At 40.5% G+C, this 18,840-nt stretch overlaps 1 protein-coding gene and 1 non-coding gene across 2 annotated transcripts in view; one reads left to right on the forward strand and one right to left on the reverse strand.

The window, feature by feature from the left end:
* GCLM (glutamate-cysteine ligase modifier subunit) overlaps positions 1-3,276 on the forward strand; it is a 29,633-nt gene extending 26,357 nt beyond the window's left edge. Inside the window, exons 6-7 of the mRNA XM_063428356.1 lie at positions 706-820; positions 2,222-3,276. Coding sequence (XP_063284426.1) covers positions 706-820; positions 2,222-2,406 — 300 coding nt within the window. The 3' untranslated portion in view covers positions 2,407-3,276. The remainder of the gene's footprint in view (positions 1-705; positions 821-2,221) is intronic.
* Positions 3,277-10,038: 6,762 nt separating this feature from the next.
* On the reverse strand, positions 10,039-10,123 carry TRNAR-UCU (transfer RNA arginine (anticodon UCU)). The gene is given in 2 exon segments: positions 10,039-10,074; positions 10,087-10,123. It is a non-coding gene; the product is annotated as a tRNA-Arg (tRNA).
* Positions 10,124-18,840: the final 8,717 nt, after the last annotated feature.

The raw sequence follows: 18,840 nt of genomic DNA on the forward strand, positions 1-18,840 counted from the left end.
ATACAAAGTTTGACAACTTATCTCAAGCTACCATGTGAACTTCCCATGTTTTTAATGACCTTTTAATCTACGGATATGCCATGCCCTGTTAAAGAAATCTATTATTCATAGGCTACGCTAGGCCACAGACGGAGCACTTGTATTTGTTTTGTTTGCGTGCTGCATGCCATATTTACATAACGTGTTGCAGGTGCTTGACCTTGGGACATCATAGAACCTTTAAAAATCCATCAGCTAATGAGAGTTAATCTTTAAATTCTTCAAATACTCTGAGTACTGCTGCAGTATCGCCTGCTTAACCTGAGGAGCTTAAAAAAATATACAAACCCAGCTCGTTCCAACATTTCCTTAAATGGAATCTATACATTTGGGTGAGACAGGTTTTGATAAATAGATGTAAAAAAACAGTTCAAAGGAGACATTGGTTGAAGCATTATCATTTTATTCAAGGTGGGGATATTATCTTATGGGCCTGGTGGTGCAGGCAGCTATTCCCATTGGAGGCATTCTTCATGTCACATACAATGTGTTGAGACTGCTGCTAACAAATGCTAGTCATCATTAGGGCTTTTGAGAAAGTGGCAAGAAATCATTTTTAACAAAAAAAAAAAAAAAACTACTTCATATAAATTGAGCTAGGAAGTTACATACTGAGTTCATCCATTCAGAATACATTTTTCTTTAGAACCTTTTCTGTGTTTGTAGGTGAAGCCAAACAGCAACCAGGTGAATCTTGCATCCTGTTGCATAATGCCTCCGGATCTTACGGCATTCGCCAAGGAATTTGATATTCAATTACTAACTCACAGTGACCCAAAAGGTATGTAGTTCTCTTCCATAGAATGCACTTATTGAGTGGCATGTCTTTAGTTATAGGGAAACAATTATTTCTCTAAATTTGTAATGCCTTGTTTACATCTCCCCTATATTTAACAAATATGTTTGTGAGCACTGGAAAATAAATCTTAAATGTAGAAATCAACACTGATCTGTCCTGAAACGGAGTACCTGTGTCTTGGCTCCCTGTTTACCAGAGATTAATAAGATGAACTCTTTGTTTTTACTACTCCGTTCCACTATATGGCCTGCCTGTGGCAGGACTGAACTGGATTCTAAACTTGTGCAAAAATTCGTTTGAGCTAGTTCATCTGGATAGATAGATTTGTGGCGGATTTAAAGGAGTTGGATTTAAGACAAACCGGCTCAAATACATTTTTGTTCAAGTCTACTAGATTCTGATGTCCATTGCAATGCTCTATTTTTCATTTGACAAAAAGTGCAGATTTCACTATAGTACCAAATACACAGGATCTACAATCTTTTTAAAGGGCCACTAAATGCGTTTAGATCACTTCATCTCAGTGCTTTAGTGTTAACCCTGTCAAATTTAAAGGCTAACACGGGCTAAATAAACAAACTTTAAGTTTATGTGGGCCGCAAAAAAAACAAACTTAAAGTACAGTATAAAAAGTTGCCTAACTCACGCTCATAGGTCTTCAAAGTAAACTAAAGAGTGAATTAATTTCACGGAGATGTGCATTTGCATATAACCAATGTTTCAGTCCAACTACCTTGACATATTAAAAGTTTGGTAATGGGACTGAAATGGTGAATGTATGCTGTTGCACAGCTGTAAAAAACAAAACAAATGACGTTATCTTGTTGATGTTGAAGTCCTATGAGGAAAGCATTGGGAGGCTATCTTGCACCTCCATGCAGACCCAATACACTGCCTCCCCTCCCTCCACTCCTCTGGCACTGCGAGCTTAAGGAAAGGGGGAGTGGCTGGCCTGCTCTGCAGACAACCAACCACTCTGCGCTCCTGCAGCCGCAAGAGCACGCAATTGGCCATGGGAGGGTAGACAAGAATGAGTTGCAGCCATAGCACAAAGCGGCCTCAGGGCAGGCGGGCCACAAAGATAATCATTGTGGGCCAGGGCCGCAAGTTTGACATGCTTGCTGTAGTTTCCATTGCAGGGTTAAACACATGTCTAGTAACTGTCTTCCTGACATCCACAAGAGGTTTCACCTGTGAGAAAAGAGTATGATTCTGTCTTAACAAATGCTGCCCATATAGAGCAGTTGTTTGGCACAGCGTGACAATTTGCTCCATATGCATATTATTACAGAATATATATGACTGAGATATATATATATATATTTTAATCATAAATTGGCTTTTTGTTTATTTCTTTCTATGCTGTCACTTTTTACAAAACAGAACTGCTTTCAAAAGAAATGTTCCAGGAAGCTCTGAGAGAGGGCACAGAGGAATGTCAAGTCAGTGAGTGGTCACCCATGTGGATCCTTCGATACTCTGTCATCGTCAAGACACGTGGGATTATAAAATCAAAAGGTTACATTTTACAAGCTCAAAGGAAGCCTCCATCTACCAACAGCCTGTGATGTCTCTCAAGAAGCAAGTGACCCATATTTTAGAGACACGTTGTCTTGTAGCATGAAAAATGACATTTTTCCCAAGACCAAATTAGTCAATTTCTGTATCCAGAATGATGTTTACAAAACTGAAGCCATGTCCTGACCATGAAGTGCACATCACTGTGGAATTGTATTTAGTGTGAAATATATGGCTATTGTAAAAAAAAAAAAAAAATGTAATTGTTGGATCAGGTCCTTCTGTAGATTGTCCTTAATTATTATTTTTGTTTTGTCTTTATTGGAGGTTCTCGTGATATTTGCCCCATTGACATTAGGTGTTTTTAAAATTCTTGCCTAACTCAGTAGCTCATAAACCGAAATGGAATTACTTATATAGTAATACTTCACAGCTTTATGTAGGGCAAAGAGTCTGTAGCGGTTAACTATTTTATTGCAGTTATCTGAAGGAAGTTTACTGTATATTAAAACTGATATCAGAAGGAAAAACCCTACACTATTACCATTTTCACTGACTTGAATTTCCTTTATGGAAACTTTTTGTAAAACAATATCTGCAAGTGTGGATTACCTGTAAACAAAACATTGATGGCAGCAGGAAGTTTTTTGAGAAAATATTATATGTGGCTTTTAATTTTTCTGATGTAGGAAATGAATTTAACAAAAGCAGTTTAGATAATAATTTAAGGGACACTCTAGACCCCTTAAGATTCTTGAGTATCCCCCCATTTTACAAAAATTGCAGATTTCAATAGAAAATGTTCACCTTTATAAATTAACCTTGTTAATTTAGCTGCCAATCAGACAACCAATCCTGGGTTGGTTAGCTCAGTGGAGCTAAACTCAAGAGGCAGGCAATTGCATTGCAAAGACTTCTTGTTGGACAGCTACAGAAAGTCTTAGAGACCGGATTAGAAGGGGAGAGCTTGCAATGGCTGCAGACAAGTGATTTGCAGCTTTTGCCTGCTGGTTTTTAGAAATATCACCAATGAAAAAAAATTAATTAAATGAATACAAAAAGAAAAAACAAAGGATCAGCGCTGTCTAATCAAAAGGCAGCACACCTAAAGGTATGGGACTCCCCTCAAACACCATAGAAAATGGGACAGTACAGTAGAAGAGAGGAAGGTTGCGCCAATAAAATTATGATAAAAGGTATTCCCAATTAAAAATTTATAAAAAAAAGGATAATAAACTAAAAACAACAAGTAAAATGTCTGAATTAATATGCAATTTGCAAGCAAAGCAGCCAGATCCTGTGGGAAAGTCTCTCTTCTTTATGGAAGTACCAGGCCAGAGAATGCTTGGGATCCCTATAAACATACAAGGTAACAGAGAGAACCTCAATCGTGTAGTATATCACAGCAATATAGGATTCTAAAAATTCGTAGAGCTTACTTAGTTCTGCTCACGTTTTTTAGAGCCAATACCAGCTCTAGAATAAATTATGTATAGTGGTATATGAATGAAAAGGTTACTCCTGGTTCAACTTGTACAACGAGCATTATTGTTATTTTTTTATTTTTTTCTGAAAAAGAGGAGAAAACTGTCCTGAAAAATGAGACTCAATACTAAATATTAGTCTGACAAAAGACGTTCCAAACAAAAGTGTTGCAGTTGTCAGAGTGTCACTCTGACACTCTGACAACTGCAACACTTTTGTTTGGAACGTCTTTTGTCAGACCAATATTTAGTATTGAGTCTCATTTTTCAGGACAGTTTTCACCTTTAACTTTTGAGGGTTACCCCCTCCCTGTCCAGTCATATTTAGACAACTATATTGGCCAATCCATTCCCTTATTTTATTTTTTTTTCTATTTCTTCTGGGTTTTATGGTCACCACGCTGCTGTGATATCTGCCGATGTCCGTTTTTAATAGAAAAGGGAGTGGTATTTTAGTAAATGTTCATCAAGATAAGCTGAATAGCTGCACTCGATTTTTTTTTTTTTTCTGTTATATTTTATATTTGTGACCTTAAGTGCTTGCACAGCTAAACAAGCCTATAAGTATTTTACGTGTAATATTTTAGATCCTGCAGCACAACTAGAATATGTTCACACAGCAATGTGGTTTTATACAATGATGTAATCCATTTTATTAACAGTTGTAGAAAAAAATGTGTGAACTGTGAAACTATCTAGAAAAAAGGTTGGTGTGGTGCACAATCAATAATTTAACACTTGAAAAACATTTCCGTAGGTAATTGGCCACATATCACTTTCACAGGATGAAAGGCAGTGCATGAAAAGTCTTGTCCTATAGTCTATGGCTTTCATGTTGTGCATGTAGGAAATCTGTTAACTAAAATGTAATATGTAAACGTTCTTAATTAGCTAACTGATTTCCATTATGCAGCATATGAATGATGCAAACCACAGGACAACACTTTAAATATAATGCCCAACAGCTTAAAAACCTGATGCATGCCCTAGAAAACATGCTTCATTTGGCAACCGTATACATTAGCGTTCAGTGATAGAGCTGCAGCAGCCATTGTTTGTATGTCTCATTTACGAAGTTATACATTCTCTTGGAATTCCTGACAATTCTCACTTTAGCAAATAACCCTGTAAAAGTGGTCTGGGGGCAGTGATGTAATCCTTGCTGCGCATGTGCTGTCCAGTCCAATGCTTCTCTATAAGAAGCATTGATTTGGATGAGATTGCAGGTGATGTTGGCATGCTTGCTGACATCACTGGAGGCTGCAGCGGCAAAAAAGGCGATTAATTATTAAGTTAACAATTGTAACTTCTGTATTTTTGGGACTAATAGGTTACCTTTAATTTTAGTTATTTGTTTTTCTCCCCCAGTACTAAAGGCTTAATGAACCAAGCAAGGTGCTGCAAATGAAACCTGGCTTAGTGCACTAAACAAGATAACTCGCATGAACGTTTATCTCTGTTTTTGAGCTAATTTAAATGTTGGATGATTCTTGAATATGAGAGAATATGCAATATATATATTATATAATTTAATCTATATATGTATGTCTTGAGCTCTATTACAAAATAGAGGCTAGAACAGGGGTTACTTTAAAGCAGTTGAGCTGCTGTTGGACTGCAAATGGCCAAGATTAATAGGAATTGTGGCCCAATAATGGTATCAGTAACACAAGTGGTGGTTGCTATGGTTTTGTAATAGGTTATCATATGTATATACTGTAACTGTATTTGTGTGTTCCTTGTAAATTTGAGGTTACCGTGTGTCATATATTTTGTTTGCGGAGACTAGAAAGATTTGCATAGATAACTTGTGGGATATGCAATACGACAAGATAGGTTATAGATCAGTCATCTGAAGACCAAAAAAATAAACCTATCTAAACCTATGGATTGGCACTATAATTTATAGACTACATACACTTAGACAATTTCTCACTGAAACATCCTGCATGTTTCTCCAATTGTTACTTTATATTCATTTTTGTATTCTGGTAGAAATGTTTTTTGGAGAATTTCTCTTTTTTGTTTTCTTTGAATAAATGTAATGTTGGAATATTTGTGTGGAACTGTTTTGTTGTGGTTTATTTATTTTCCCCCCTGTAGGGTTTTGGTTTAGGTAAGCAGTAGTGTGGGTATAATAGACCGGTACTGGACATTTAACCCCTTAAGGACCAAACTTCTGGAATAAAAGGGAATCATGACGTGTCACACACGTCATGTGTCCTTAAGGGGTTAAAGTTTTTTTTTTTTTTTTACTTCTAATCTATACACTTGCTAGCAAAACCGCTAGCACGATGTATAGCTAAAATCGTATGCTCAATCTAATGAGCATAAATTGTTTAGGGCATGACAGGAGTCCTTTAATGATCACAAGACACCAACTCTCGAGCAGCAGAGGGACACTGTATCTGCAACATTTAAACCTCACCTGCCCTAGCTCTGCAATGTCCTTCTACAATTCCACCCTCTCCTCTAAACTAGACATCATGGCACCTCCTACACGTAAACGCAGCAAGCGCCCCCAACTACAACCTTGGCACACCAAGTTGACTTGATACCTCCAGAAATGCTCAAGAACTGCTGAACGCAGGTGGAGGAAATCTCACTCTGCATCTGACTTTCTCCACTATAAATTTATGCTGCGCTCTTACAGCTTGGCTCTTTCCTCTGCAAAAGTAAATTACTTCATTACCCTCATAACCACACTCTCCCGCGAACCCGAACGACTATTCCACACTTAAAGCGTCACTGTCATGCCGAATCCCATTTTTTTTTTTAACCCCCTCCCGCCTCCACTACATCCAATTGATCCCTTAGTCACCCCCAAATGCCCCTAAGCCCCCCAGATGACCTATTTATTAATCTGTATTTTCTGCCCCAAACTATATTCAGGGCGCCGCCATCTTTGTGTGGGTAGGTGAAGTCCCTGTGGGACACGTCATCTGCCCACACTAGATAGACTGTGAGATTCCCGCACATGCCCAGTGAAACACTTGGACATGCGAACGGGAATTTCATCCATTCATTCATCAGACGAATGAATAGAAAAATCAGATGAACAAACAAACACTGTGTATCAGTGTTAGTTTGTTCCTTCAGTATATTACATGGAGGAAGCTACTGGCACACAGCTCCCTCCTTGTAATATGTAAAGACAGAAGCGTCAGGGAGCAGTGCTCCCCACCACTTCATAAGCCCCCCAGGTCCCCCCCTCACTCTATGGGGGTCAATATGACCCCCATAATAGTATAAAAGAGAATAAAATCTCCACAATGCCCCTACTCGCCTGTGGCTGCTCACTAAACTAAAATCCCTACGATCCGGCCCCTACTCCTGCGCGGCGGGTGGGGGCCATAAATTACAATGGGGGGATGGGGACCTACTGTCCTGCCCCCACCCCTGGGCGGCAGGTGGGTGCCATAATGATGAGGGGGGGGACACACACCTACTGTCCTCCCGGCCCCCACCCCTGGGCGGCGGGTGGGGGCCCTAAATCAAATAAACACCCCCCCCTCCATCAAAGGTGACTAGGGGGCCCCTAGTCCCCCACCCAAATAAAGCCCCTACCTACCCCCCTCACCCTAAAAAATAGTGAGGGGGGAATAAAATTACTACCCTGTAAATAAAACAACTTACCATTCAACGTCTTTTTTTCTGAAATCTTAATTTTTCAGCCCCAAAAAAAGGCCAAATAAAAATCCATTATACCCGTCGAACTTAAAATAAAATAAAATAAACCAAACGAAATAAAAAACTTGAGCGCAAAAAAATAATCCATCTTCACCCATGGAGGGCTCCGCACAGACTGAGCTCCACAGGGCGGGGGAAGGCTTATAAAGCCTTGCCCCGCCCTGCAATTAGGCTAAGAACACTCTGATTGGTGGGTTTTAGCCAATCGTAGTGCTCTTTGTCATTTTACACAGCGTGGGAAAATGAACTTTCCCACGCTGTGTAAAATGACACAGAGCACTGTGATTGGATGGCTTGAAATCCATCCAATCACAGTGCTCTGTGTAATTTTACACAGCGTGGGAAAGTTCTTTGGAATTTTCCCACGCTGTGTAAAATGACAAAGAGCACTCTGGCTTAAACCAGCCAATCAGAGTGTTTTTAGCCTAATTATAAGCCTTTATAAGCCTTCCCCCGCCCTGTGGAGCTCAGTCTGCGCGGAGCCCTCCATGGGTGAGGATGGATTAATTTTTTAAGCGGCGCGTTTTTTCTTTTTCGTCTTTTTTTTATTTTATTTTAAGTTCGGGTATAATGGATTTTTATTTGGCCTTTTTTGGGGCTGAAAAATTAAGATTTCAGAAAAAAAGACGTTGAATGGCAAGTTGAATTTCTCTTTACAGGTTAGTTATTTTAATCCCCCCTCACTATTTTTAGGGTGAGGGGGGTAGGTAGGGGATAGTTTTATTTGGGTGGGTGGGTGGGGGGGGGGGGTGACAGGCTGCTCACTGCTTACTAGACATGCCCCTACTCTCAGTATAGCGTGTAGGGGCATATTATTTACTAATATTAAGTAAACTTTACTTAGTATTAGTAAATTTGGCTGAAAGACCTCATCTTCGTGTCCTCCCGCACCTCACATGCCTCACCCCTTTGTCAGTCCCTGCACTAGCTTTCCGTAAGATATAGGGCTCAATATAAAATTCTGGTTCTTGCTTTCAAATCTCTACATATGCTGCTCCAACCTATCTATCCTCCCTGATACACAAGTATGTGCTGCCTAGGCCCCTACGCGCTGCCGAAGACCTGCACCTATCCTCTGTTCGTACTCCCACCTCTGATGCTCGTCTCCAAGACTTCTCTAGGGGTGCTCTGTTCCTGTGGAACTCCCTTCCCTTTTCTGTCAGAGGCTCACCCAGTCTCCACTCCTTTAACCCCTTAAGGACCAAACTTCTGGAATAAAAGGGAATCCTGACCTGTCACACATGTCATGTGTACTTAAGGGGTTAAAAAAAATATTAAACTGTTAGTGGCTCCAAAAAACACCACACAAAGTCTTCATTGAATACTATTCTACCAATCTACTTCCCCAATACTTCCCTTACCTTTGTATCACTTTACCCACACTTCCTCTAGCATGTAAGCTCATTGAGCAGTGCCCTTAGCCCCTCTTTTTCTGTGTGTCAAACTTGTCTAGTTACAATTCAGTTTGTTAGTCCACCCATTGTAAAGCGCTATGGAATTAATTGGCGCTATATTATTTTATTATATAGTGCCAGCAAATTCTGTAGCGCTGTACAATGGATCCAATAATAGCAAAACGCTGCACATACAGACTCCAAGCACTGTGATTTAAAATTAGTGACATTGTCATGGTGTTTGTAACTTCTTTTTTTTTTTTTTTGTCAAAGGGGTACTCCACATTAGAATTGTGGAAAAGTCAACCCCTAGATTGAATTCTCCCTAATATATTACAGCATTGAGTCCAAAAAAAAAATGTGGTGCAGTGGGATTTTACTTCTGGACTGTATTAATTTGAACTTAAGATAGAAAACGTCAAGGTTTAAAAGTGTAAAACGTTACCATAATCTGATATTTATAGGCTAAATATTGTCACAGATGGTGTTTTTTTTTTTTTTTCTTCCTTCCCTTCATGCTTTCCCATCTAAACTATTTTGTTCATTTTAGTAAATAATTGCAACACACTTTATAGGCAAGAAAACGTTGTAATAATAATAATACAAAAAATCCCTTTTCACAAGTTTTGCAAAATTAGTTTATTTTTATTTATTTTATTTTTTTGCAAAGATTTTTATTTTCATATTTTTTGTCATCAGTACTGGAAATTTTATTTATGGTGTGCTTTGAAGAAGAAAAAAATATGAATCCTATGATAAACATTAATCCTCTATCAAGACAAAAACCAGGTGCTATTTTGGTTAAAGGTCGTTAACTTGGAAATTAATAGAAAGTCTCAATATTTAGCCATTTGCCTTAATAAATAGTACTATTTAATTAATAAAAACAAAAATCATCAATGAGAACTACAGCCCAAAAATGTCATATCAACTTACTTTATATTAGATGTCAATTTATCATTATGCATTTCTATCCAATTATACCTATATTTACTTCTGCATGCGTTTGATGTGCTCAATTTTATTTACACGCATTGTAATAATTCTGTTCACAAATAAAACCACAGCTGTCCCTAGTTTTTCCCCTATCTCCTAATAAATAAAAAGAACCCCACGACTCCGCCGGGACTCGAACCCGGAACCTTTGAATACCTTCCTCCGCTAGAAGTCCAATGCGCTATCCATTGCGCCACGGAGCCACCTGTTTGATTCGGTGGAAATATTGTACATAAGTGAGCGCTAAAGGCTGACTTCGTCGATCTGTACCTTTTTTTTTTTATTTATATAATCACCGTTAACCCATACGCGGAAGGAAAGACTGTGCGCAACGAAAATCTAATCACTTATTATCCCGTAGTGATGGTGAGGCGAGCACGAAACCAGCCGGTCACCTGTAACGAGCTGTACGGGATGACGTAACACGCAGGGCGCATGCGGTCCGAAGGGGAAGACCACTCGGTACATGCGCAGTATGGACAGGTCCTCTGCGCATGCGTCAGGCATTTACGACGCCATGTTTGATGTGTGGTAATGGTAAATAAAGGAGGATTATAATCCAGGTTTTCATGTCGGGTGCACAGGCTAATGTAGCAGGAATGCGGTGTTAGTTCTGTGTAAAATATTGATTTCATAATAGTGCTTTATCAAATAGTTTAACGAAGATACTTCCAGAGTCCTGGGAAAGGGGGAGAGAGAGCTCAAAGGGACAAGTGAAGACAGCACTAAGTAACAGGAGAGAAGAGACCCCTAAGGGACTGGGGGGAGGAAAGACCACTAAAAAACAGGATGGGGGACCAGTAAGGTACTTGGGGGGAGGAAAGACCACTAAAAACAGGATGGGGGGGAGGAAAGACCACTAAAACAACAGGATGGGGGACCAGTAAGGGACTTGAAAGGAGTAAAGACCACTAAAAAACAGGATGGGAGACCAGTAAGGGACTTGGGGGGAGGAAAGACCACTAAAAAACAGGATGGGGGACCAGTAAGGGACTTGAAAGGAGTAAAGACCACTAAAAAACAGGATGGGAGACCAGTAAGGGGCTTGGGGGGGAGGAAAGACCACTAAAAAACAGGATGGGGGACCAGTAAGGGACTTGGGGGGAGTAAAGACCACTAAAAAACAGGATGGGAGACCAGTAAGGGACTTGGGGGGAGGAAAGACCACTAAAAAACAGGATGCGGGACCAGTAAGGGACTTGGGGGGAGTAAAGACCACTAAAAAACAGGATGGGAGACCAGTAAGGGACTGGGGGGGGGGTTGAAAGAGCACTAAAAAACAGGATGGGGAACCAGTAAGGGACTTGGGGGGAGGAAAGAACACTAAAAACAGGATGGGGGCCAGTAAGGGACTTGGGGGGGAGTAAAGGTCACTAAAGAACAGGATGGGTGACCAGTAAGGGACTTGGGGGGAGGAGAGACCACTAAAAAACAGGATGGGGGACCAGTAAGGGACTTGGGGGAGGAAAGACCACTACAAAACAGGATGGGGGACCAGTAAGGGACTTGAAAGAAGTAAAGACCACTAAAAAACAGGATGGGAGACCAGTGAGGGACTTGGGGGGAGGAAAGACCACTAAAAAACAGGATGGAGGACCAGTAAGGGACTTGGGGGGCAGAAAGACTACTAAAAAACAGGATGGGGGACCAGTAAGGAATTGGGGGCAGGAAAGAACACTAAAAAACAGGATGGGGAACCAGTAAGGGACTTGGGGGGGGGGGGGGGGGGGAGAGAGAGGTGGAGCAGATCACTAAGGGAGTGGAAGAGACACAGGCTGAGGAAGATGTGAAAGAAAAACACACAGGTTTCTGGGGAGAAGAAAGACGCATTAAGGGATGGGGTAGTGAAAACTGGGAGCTGGAAAGAGTAAAAAAAAGGCGCCGGGGCTGTAAGACACACAAATGCAAAGGGGTTGAAAGGATGTAGGAGATATACAAAGAAGGGGGATAAGAGACACACAAGGGGCTTTTAAGAGATACACTAAAGGGGGTGTAAGACAGAAAACAAAAAAAGTTATATTAATCTTGTCATTTATAACCCCTCCTCCCCCCCACAATCGTGGGGTAAATGCTCCCCGAGGCAGACTAGGAGCACCTTATAGCGCTGTCCCTGCAGCTGTGATGGCTCTTACAGTCTGTCAGAGCAGGCACGTTATTATTATTATTATAATATTTACAGGGAGTGCAGAATTATTAGGCAAATGAGTATTTTGACCACATCATCCTCTTTATGCATGTTGTCTTACTCCAAGCTGTATAGGCTCGAAAGCCTACTACCAATTAAGCATATTAGGTGATGTGCATCTCTGTAATGAGAAGGGGTGTGGTCTAATGACATCAACACCCTATATCAGGTGTGCATAATTATTAGGCAACTTCCTTTCCTTTGGCAAAATGGGTCAAAAGAAGGACTTGACAGGCTCAGAAAAATAGTGAGATATCTTGCAGAGGGATGCAGCACTCTTAAAATTGCAAAGCTTCTGAAGCGTGATCATCGAACAATCAAGCGTTTCATTCAAAATAGTCAACAGGGTCGCAAGAAGCGTGTGGAGAAACCAAGGCGCAAAATAACTGCCCATGAACTGAGAAAAGTCAAGCGTGCAGCTGCCAAGATGCCACTTGCCACCAGTTTGGCCATATTTCAGAGCTGCAACATCACTGGAGTGCCCAAAAGCACAAGGTGTGCAATACTCAGAGACATGGCCAAGGTAAGAAAGGCTGAAAGACGACCACCACTGAACAAGACACACAAGCTGAAACATCAAGACTGGGCCAAGAAATATCTCAAGACTGATTTTTCTAAGGTTTTATGGACTGATGAAATGAGAGTGAGTCTTGATGGGCCAGATGGATGGGCCCATGGCTGGATTGGTAAAGGGCAGAGAGCTCCAGTCCGACTCAGACGCCAGCAAGGTGGAGGTGGATTACTGGTTTGGGCTGGTATCATCAAAGATGAGCTTGTGGGGCCTTTTCGGGTTGAGGATGGAGTCAAGCTCAACTCCCAGTCCTACTGCCAGTTTCTGGAAGACACCTTCTTCAAGCAGTGGTACAGGAAGAAGTCTGCATCCTTCAGTAAAACATGATTTTCATGCAGGACAATGCTCCATCACACGTGTCCAAGTACTCCACAGCGTGGCTGGCAAGAAAGGGTATAAAAGAAGAAAATCTAATGACATGGCCTCCTTGTTCACCCGATCTGAACCCCATTGAGAACCTGTGGTCCATCATCAAATGTGAGATTTACAAGGAGGGAAAACAGTACACCTCTCTGAACAGTGTCTGGGAGGCTGTGGTTGCTGCTGCACGCAATGTTGATGGTGAACAGATCAAAACACTGACAGAATCCATGGATGGCAGGCTTTTGAGTGTCCTTGCAAAGAAAGGTGGCTATATTGGTCACTGATTTGTTTTTGTTATGTTTTTGAATGTCAGAAATGTATATTTGTGAATGTTGAGATGTTATATTGGTTTCACTGGTAAAAATAAATAATTGAAATGGGTATATATTTGTTTTTTGTTAAGTTGCCTATTAATTATGCACAGTAATAGTCACCTGCACACACAGATATCCCCCTAAAATAGCTATAACTAAAAACAAACTAAAAACTACTTCCAAAAATATTCAGCTTTGATATTAATGAGTTTTTTGGGTTCATTGAGAACATGGTTGTTGTTCAATAATAAAATTAATCCTCAAAAATACAACTTGCCTAATAATTCTGCACTCCCTGTATGTAGTGCCAACAAATTATGTAGCGCTTTCCAATGGGTGGACTAACAAACATGTAATTGTAACCAGACACGTTTGACGTACAGAAACTGAGGGGTTGAGGGCCCTGCTCAATGAGTTTACATGCTAGAGGGAGTGGGGTAAAGTGACACAAAAGGTAAGGGAAGTATTAGAGAAGTAAATTGGTAGAATAGTATTCAATGAAGACTTAGAGAGGGTTTTTTTTTTTTTTTTTGGAGCCATTAACCGTATTATTGATATGCTTTTGTGAAAAAGTGAGTTTTTATTGATTTTTTGGAGACAAGGTGAGCATCTAATGGAAAAGGGAAGGGAGTTCCACAGGAACGGTGCAGCCCTAGAGACGTCCTGAAGACAAGTATCAGAGGTGGGAGTACGAACAGAGGATAGATGCAGGTCTTCGGCAGAGCGTAGGGGCCTACACGGCACATGCTTGTGTATTAGGGAGGATAGATAGGTGGGAGTAGCATTATGTAGAGATTTGCAAGCAAAAACATGTGCTGCAGGGACTCCTGATCCACCTCCATGCGCTTCCACATTCAGTGTGAAGTGCAGGGAGATGGATCAAGACTGCTGATCTTCTCCCTGTATAAAATTTGATCACTGACTACAGTATTTTACTGTGATCTGATTTTTTTTTTATTTTTTTTTAACCCTTGAGGGTTAAAGGGACACTATAGTCACCTGAACAACTACAGCTTAATGTATTTGTTCAGGTGAGATCTATAGCTCCATGCAGACAATCTAATGTAAACACTGTATTTTCATATTTTCAGAGAAAATACAGTGTTTACATTGATTGATAGGAATACCTCCAGTGGCTGTCACTCAGACGGCCACCAGAGGGACTTCCTATCATGCAGGGCCCTAAAAAGGCCCTGTACACGTCAGACGTGTATTAAGATACGTCTGACGTGTGCAGGAGAGAGAAGGCACTGTGTGCGTGCCTTCTCTCTCCAGCCTGTCAGAGAGGAGAGGGGGCGGGCAAAGACATGTGCACAAGGGAGCAATGAGGCTTCCAAATAGAAGCGTCTGATTGCTCGCGCCCGCCTATTTCGTCATTTTGACGAGGCTTCACGAGGCTCCCGGCGCTGGAACCAGGTAAGTAAACAGAGGCTGTCTGGAGAGTCCCTTTCACGTTTTTGTGTGGAAGTTAGTAGGGAATCGGTGGGTTTGGTGTTAGGACAGCTAGGGGTTAACAGTAAAAAAAAAGTTTTTAAATTGTTTAAGAAAGTGAAAAAAAAAAAAAAGTTTTAATAACGTTCAACATAAGTTTAAAAAAAATCCCCCACCCCCCTTTACCCAGTCCTGACAAAAAATGTACCCGTTCCCTGTCAAAATACAGATCAGTGTGTGTCAAAAAAGCAGAATTTTTTTTTACCACTACACTTGGTATAAAATAGCAAAAAAAGTATCCCACACTAAGGTTCAAAATATGCCTTTTGAAATACCCCGAGGAGTATTCTTTAATAAGTGATATGCGTTTGTGGGATCGTTTGAATACCAAACTTGCTCAACTACCCCAAAATGGCACATGGACACAGCGTAAAACTTCAAACTTTGAAAAAAAACTGGAAATGCTGTGTCTCAAATGTGCCCTTTCAAAATCCACATATACCTGGCAAATGTACATACGGGGTTATTGTTGTACTCAGAAGACATATGAAATATTAAACAGCTGTAGCACACATAAGGTTAGCAAAATATGCTGTGCAAACTCACTTTGTGTGTCAAAAAGGGAGAACAATGCTTACTACCACTACACTTAGTACAAGCTAGTGCAAAAATTAAATACCCTATGTATTCTTTAAGAAATGGTAAGCCTTTGTGGTGCATTTGGAATATGTAGTCTGCTAAAATAATCCAAAATGGAACTTGCACCTATCAAAACCATCTATGAAAATTCACACTTAAAAACCTGAACTTGTCACATCTCTTTTACAGAACTGTAACTTCACAAAATAGTGTCTAGGTCCGGGGTAGGCAACCTACGGCACTAGTGCCATGCACGGCACTCAAGGTGTCTTTGCACGGCACTCAAGGCTGCTAGAGCCAAACAGGGTCTGGCCTATCAGGAGTACCAGTGAAACTTCAGATATCTGCTAATGCGAAAAGGTGGTGAAGGACAATCCGTAATTTATATATTGCAGCACGTAGAGGAAGTGACCTCAGATAACTTCCTCCCAGCACTTGTGAATGGGAATCCACACTGTGGTAGAGCAGCCCACAGCGGATATTGCAGCTCCTGCCCTTCACCTGTACCTGGCCAGCCTGGTCTCCACTGGAACCTAGGGAACCAACCCACACTGCTAGATATACACATAAATGCACAATAGCACTCCCCTCATACAAATAATACGAACAGCACACAAACAAAAATACACAGCCCACATTCATAGGTACACGATACCACAAACTACTCCTGAACATGTACAATATAGTAGCTCATATACGCACAAATACAAAGATACAAAGCAATTACAATATAAATAACACAAGCAGTATACGGCAGCATACAGACCTCAATTTTAAAAAATAGGACCAACACGCTACGGGACATCACAATCCTATATCGGCACAGTGCTGCTAAAAGGTTGCCTACCCCTGGTCTAGGTCATACATTGGGCATATTTTTTTTTTACTCAGAAGATGTAACTGAGCATACTCTAGGGGATTTTATGACAGTGGCCCATATCAAGTGTAAGAAATACCCAGCAAAAATGCAACATGTATGTAAAATTCCCATTTGGTTTTCTCACCACAAACATTGACCTAAATTTGTGAAAAAATGTTGACAAGTTAAGGCACAATATATGCCATATAAGATATCCTGGAGTGTCTGCTTTCTCAAATGGAAGCCCTTTGTGGGGTTATTTGTAAAGTCAAACTGCTATAGTGCCCCAAAATGAGACATAGGCCCATCAAATCCATATATGAAAATTCTAACTCTAGAAACTGAAATAGCCTTGTCTCATATTATTATTATTATAAGCGCCAACAAGTTCCATAGCGCAGTACAATGGGTGGACTAACAGACAAGTATTTGTAACCAGACGAGTTGGACACACAATAACAGAGGGATTGAGGGCCATGCTCACTTGCTAGAGGGAGTGGGGTAATGTGACACAAAAGGTAAGGGTAGAGTAGAAAAGTAGGTTGCTAGGAAAGTGTTCATTGAGGGCTTATTGTTTTGTCTTGATGACAGTTTCAGGAGAGGAATCCGGGTGTGTTGGGAGGGAAAGCTGTTCACAGTTTAACTGATTTGCTTTCCTAAAGAAGTAAGTTTTCAAAGATTTTTTTGAAGGAGTGGCGATTGGGTGAAAGTCTAACAGAGAGGGGGAGGGTGTTCCATAGGAGTGGTGCAGCCCTAGAGAAGTCTTTAAGGTTAGCATCAGAGGAGTAGGAGTACGAACATTGTACATTGTCGCTTCACAGAATAGTGCCAAAGGTATACAATGGGGGTATTGTTGTATTCTGCAGATGTAGCTGAACACTACTGATGGTTCTGTACAGGAATAGCACACACCAGCTTTACAAAATACACATTACAAAAACCTTGTTATATGTGTACATGCCAATAAAGAGAAAAAAAATAATTTTACTCCAATATTTAGCAGATATTGGCGATGGAATGGCTACGTAAAAAGTGTCAAAATAACCTTAGGTAAATAGCCTGTGATGTCTACTTTATATAAATATATACTTTTGTGTGGTAATGTTGTTTTTTGTGATGGCTACTAAACTTACAAAAAAACATAGCAACTTCTAAAATAGTTTCACATTGAAATTTTAATTTACCGTATATACTCGAGCATAAGTCGAGAGTCAAGGTCTGTATTATGGCAACTTACATTGCCATAATACAGACCAGGACCGCCGGGCTCATTACAAGCCCGGCGGTCCTGTTGGGGGCTGGCCGCGAGCTCTTACTTACCTTTGTTGCAGCTCCGGTCAGCTCCCTTCACCTCCGTGCAGCTCCCCTGTCAGCTCCCAGTGTAAGTCTCGCGAGACCCGCGGCGGTCAGAGCGTTGCCATGGGATACCGTGGCAATGCTCCGCGCTGCACACAGACCGCAAGACTTACACTGTGAGCTGAACGGAGGAGCTGCACGGAGGTGAAGGGAGCTGACCGGAGCAGCTACAAAGGTAAGTAACAGCTTGCTGCCAGCCCATACACTGGACCACCAGGGATTAAGATATCCCCCCTCTCTGGCCAGGCAACAAGCAGGGAGGGGGGACAAAATTAAATAAATAATAAAATAATAATAAATTTAAAAATAATATTAAAATAAAAAAATAAAAAATAATAAAAATAGCCTTCCCACCACCTAGTTCGCACACACTTCAAAAACACACACACACTCTGCATTCACACAAACACACACATTCTGCATTATATACACACAGAGTGTGTGTGTATATAATGCAGAGTGTGTGTATGTATGAGTGTGTGTGTATATAATGCAGAGTGTGTGTTTGTATGAGTGTGTGTGCGTATATAATTATAAAAATCACAGAATTTCATAGCCCCATGTTTTACCCTCGACTTATCCACGCGGGATAGCATATTTCACAATTGTTGGTCACACTCGACTTATACACGAGATCGACTTATACACGAGTATATAAGGTAGTCCTTTTATTTTGTGACCTGTAACTTTCAAAATAAGCTGAAATTCTATACATATTATGTACTCTATCAATCAAGACACAAATGAATTTATTTTGAATTATTTTTCCTGGACATATTATGCACAGATGATTATTGTTAAAACAGTGAAAAAAAATTGTTTTGTTTTTTTCCCCCCATTTTTGGCATTTTTTTTTTTTAATTAATGAGAATTTAAATATGTATATGTGACATCAAATTAAAGACCTTTTTGCTCTCAATAAATAAGAGATGCAAATTGCATTTGAACAGAAACAGCAAAACATGCTTGTATCCTTAAGGGTAAGTCCAGCTTCTGAAGCTGTGTCCTTAGCCCCTTCAGGACGGAGTCAATAGTGCACGTTCTGATCAAAACAAAATGTAAACAAAACCTGGAATTTGCGCTATATGTCTGTTCAATCGTAATTCACCTCTTTCATATTAAGTGCCCCCACACTTATTATATATCATTTTGTTCAGGAGAAACAGGGCTTTAATTTCTCATGAACTTTTCATATATGAAAC

The sequence above is a fragment of the Pelobates fuscus genome, chromosome 7 (assembly GCF_036172605.1).
Source record: "Pelobates fuscus isolate aPelFus1 chromosome 7, aPelFus1.pri, whole genome shotgun sequence".
NCBI classification, from domain to species: domain Eukaryota; kingdom Metazoa; phylum Chordata; class Amphibia; order Anura; family Pelobatidae; genus Pelobates; species Pelobates fuscus.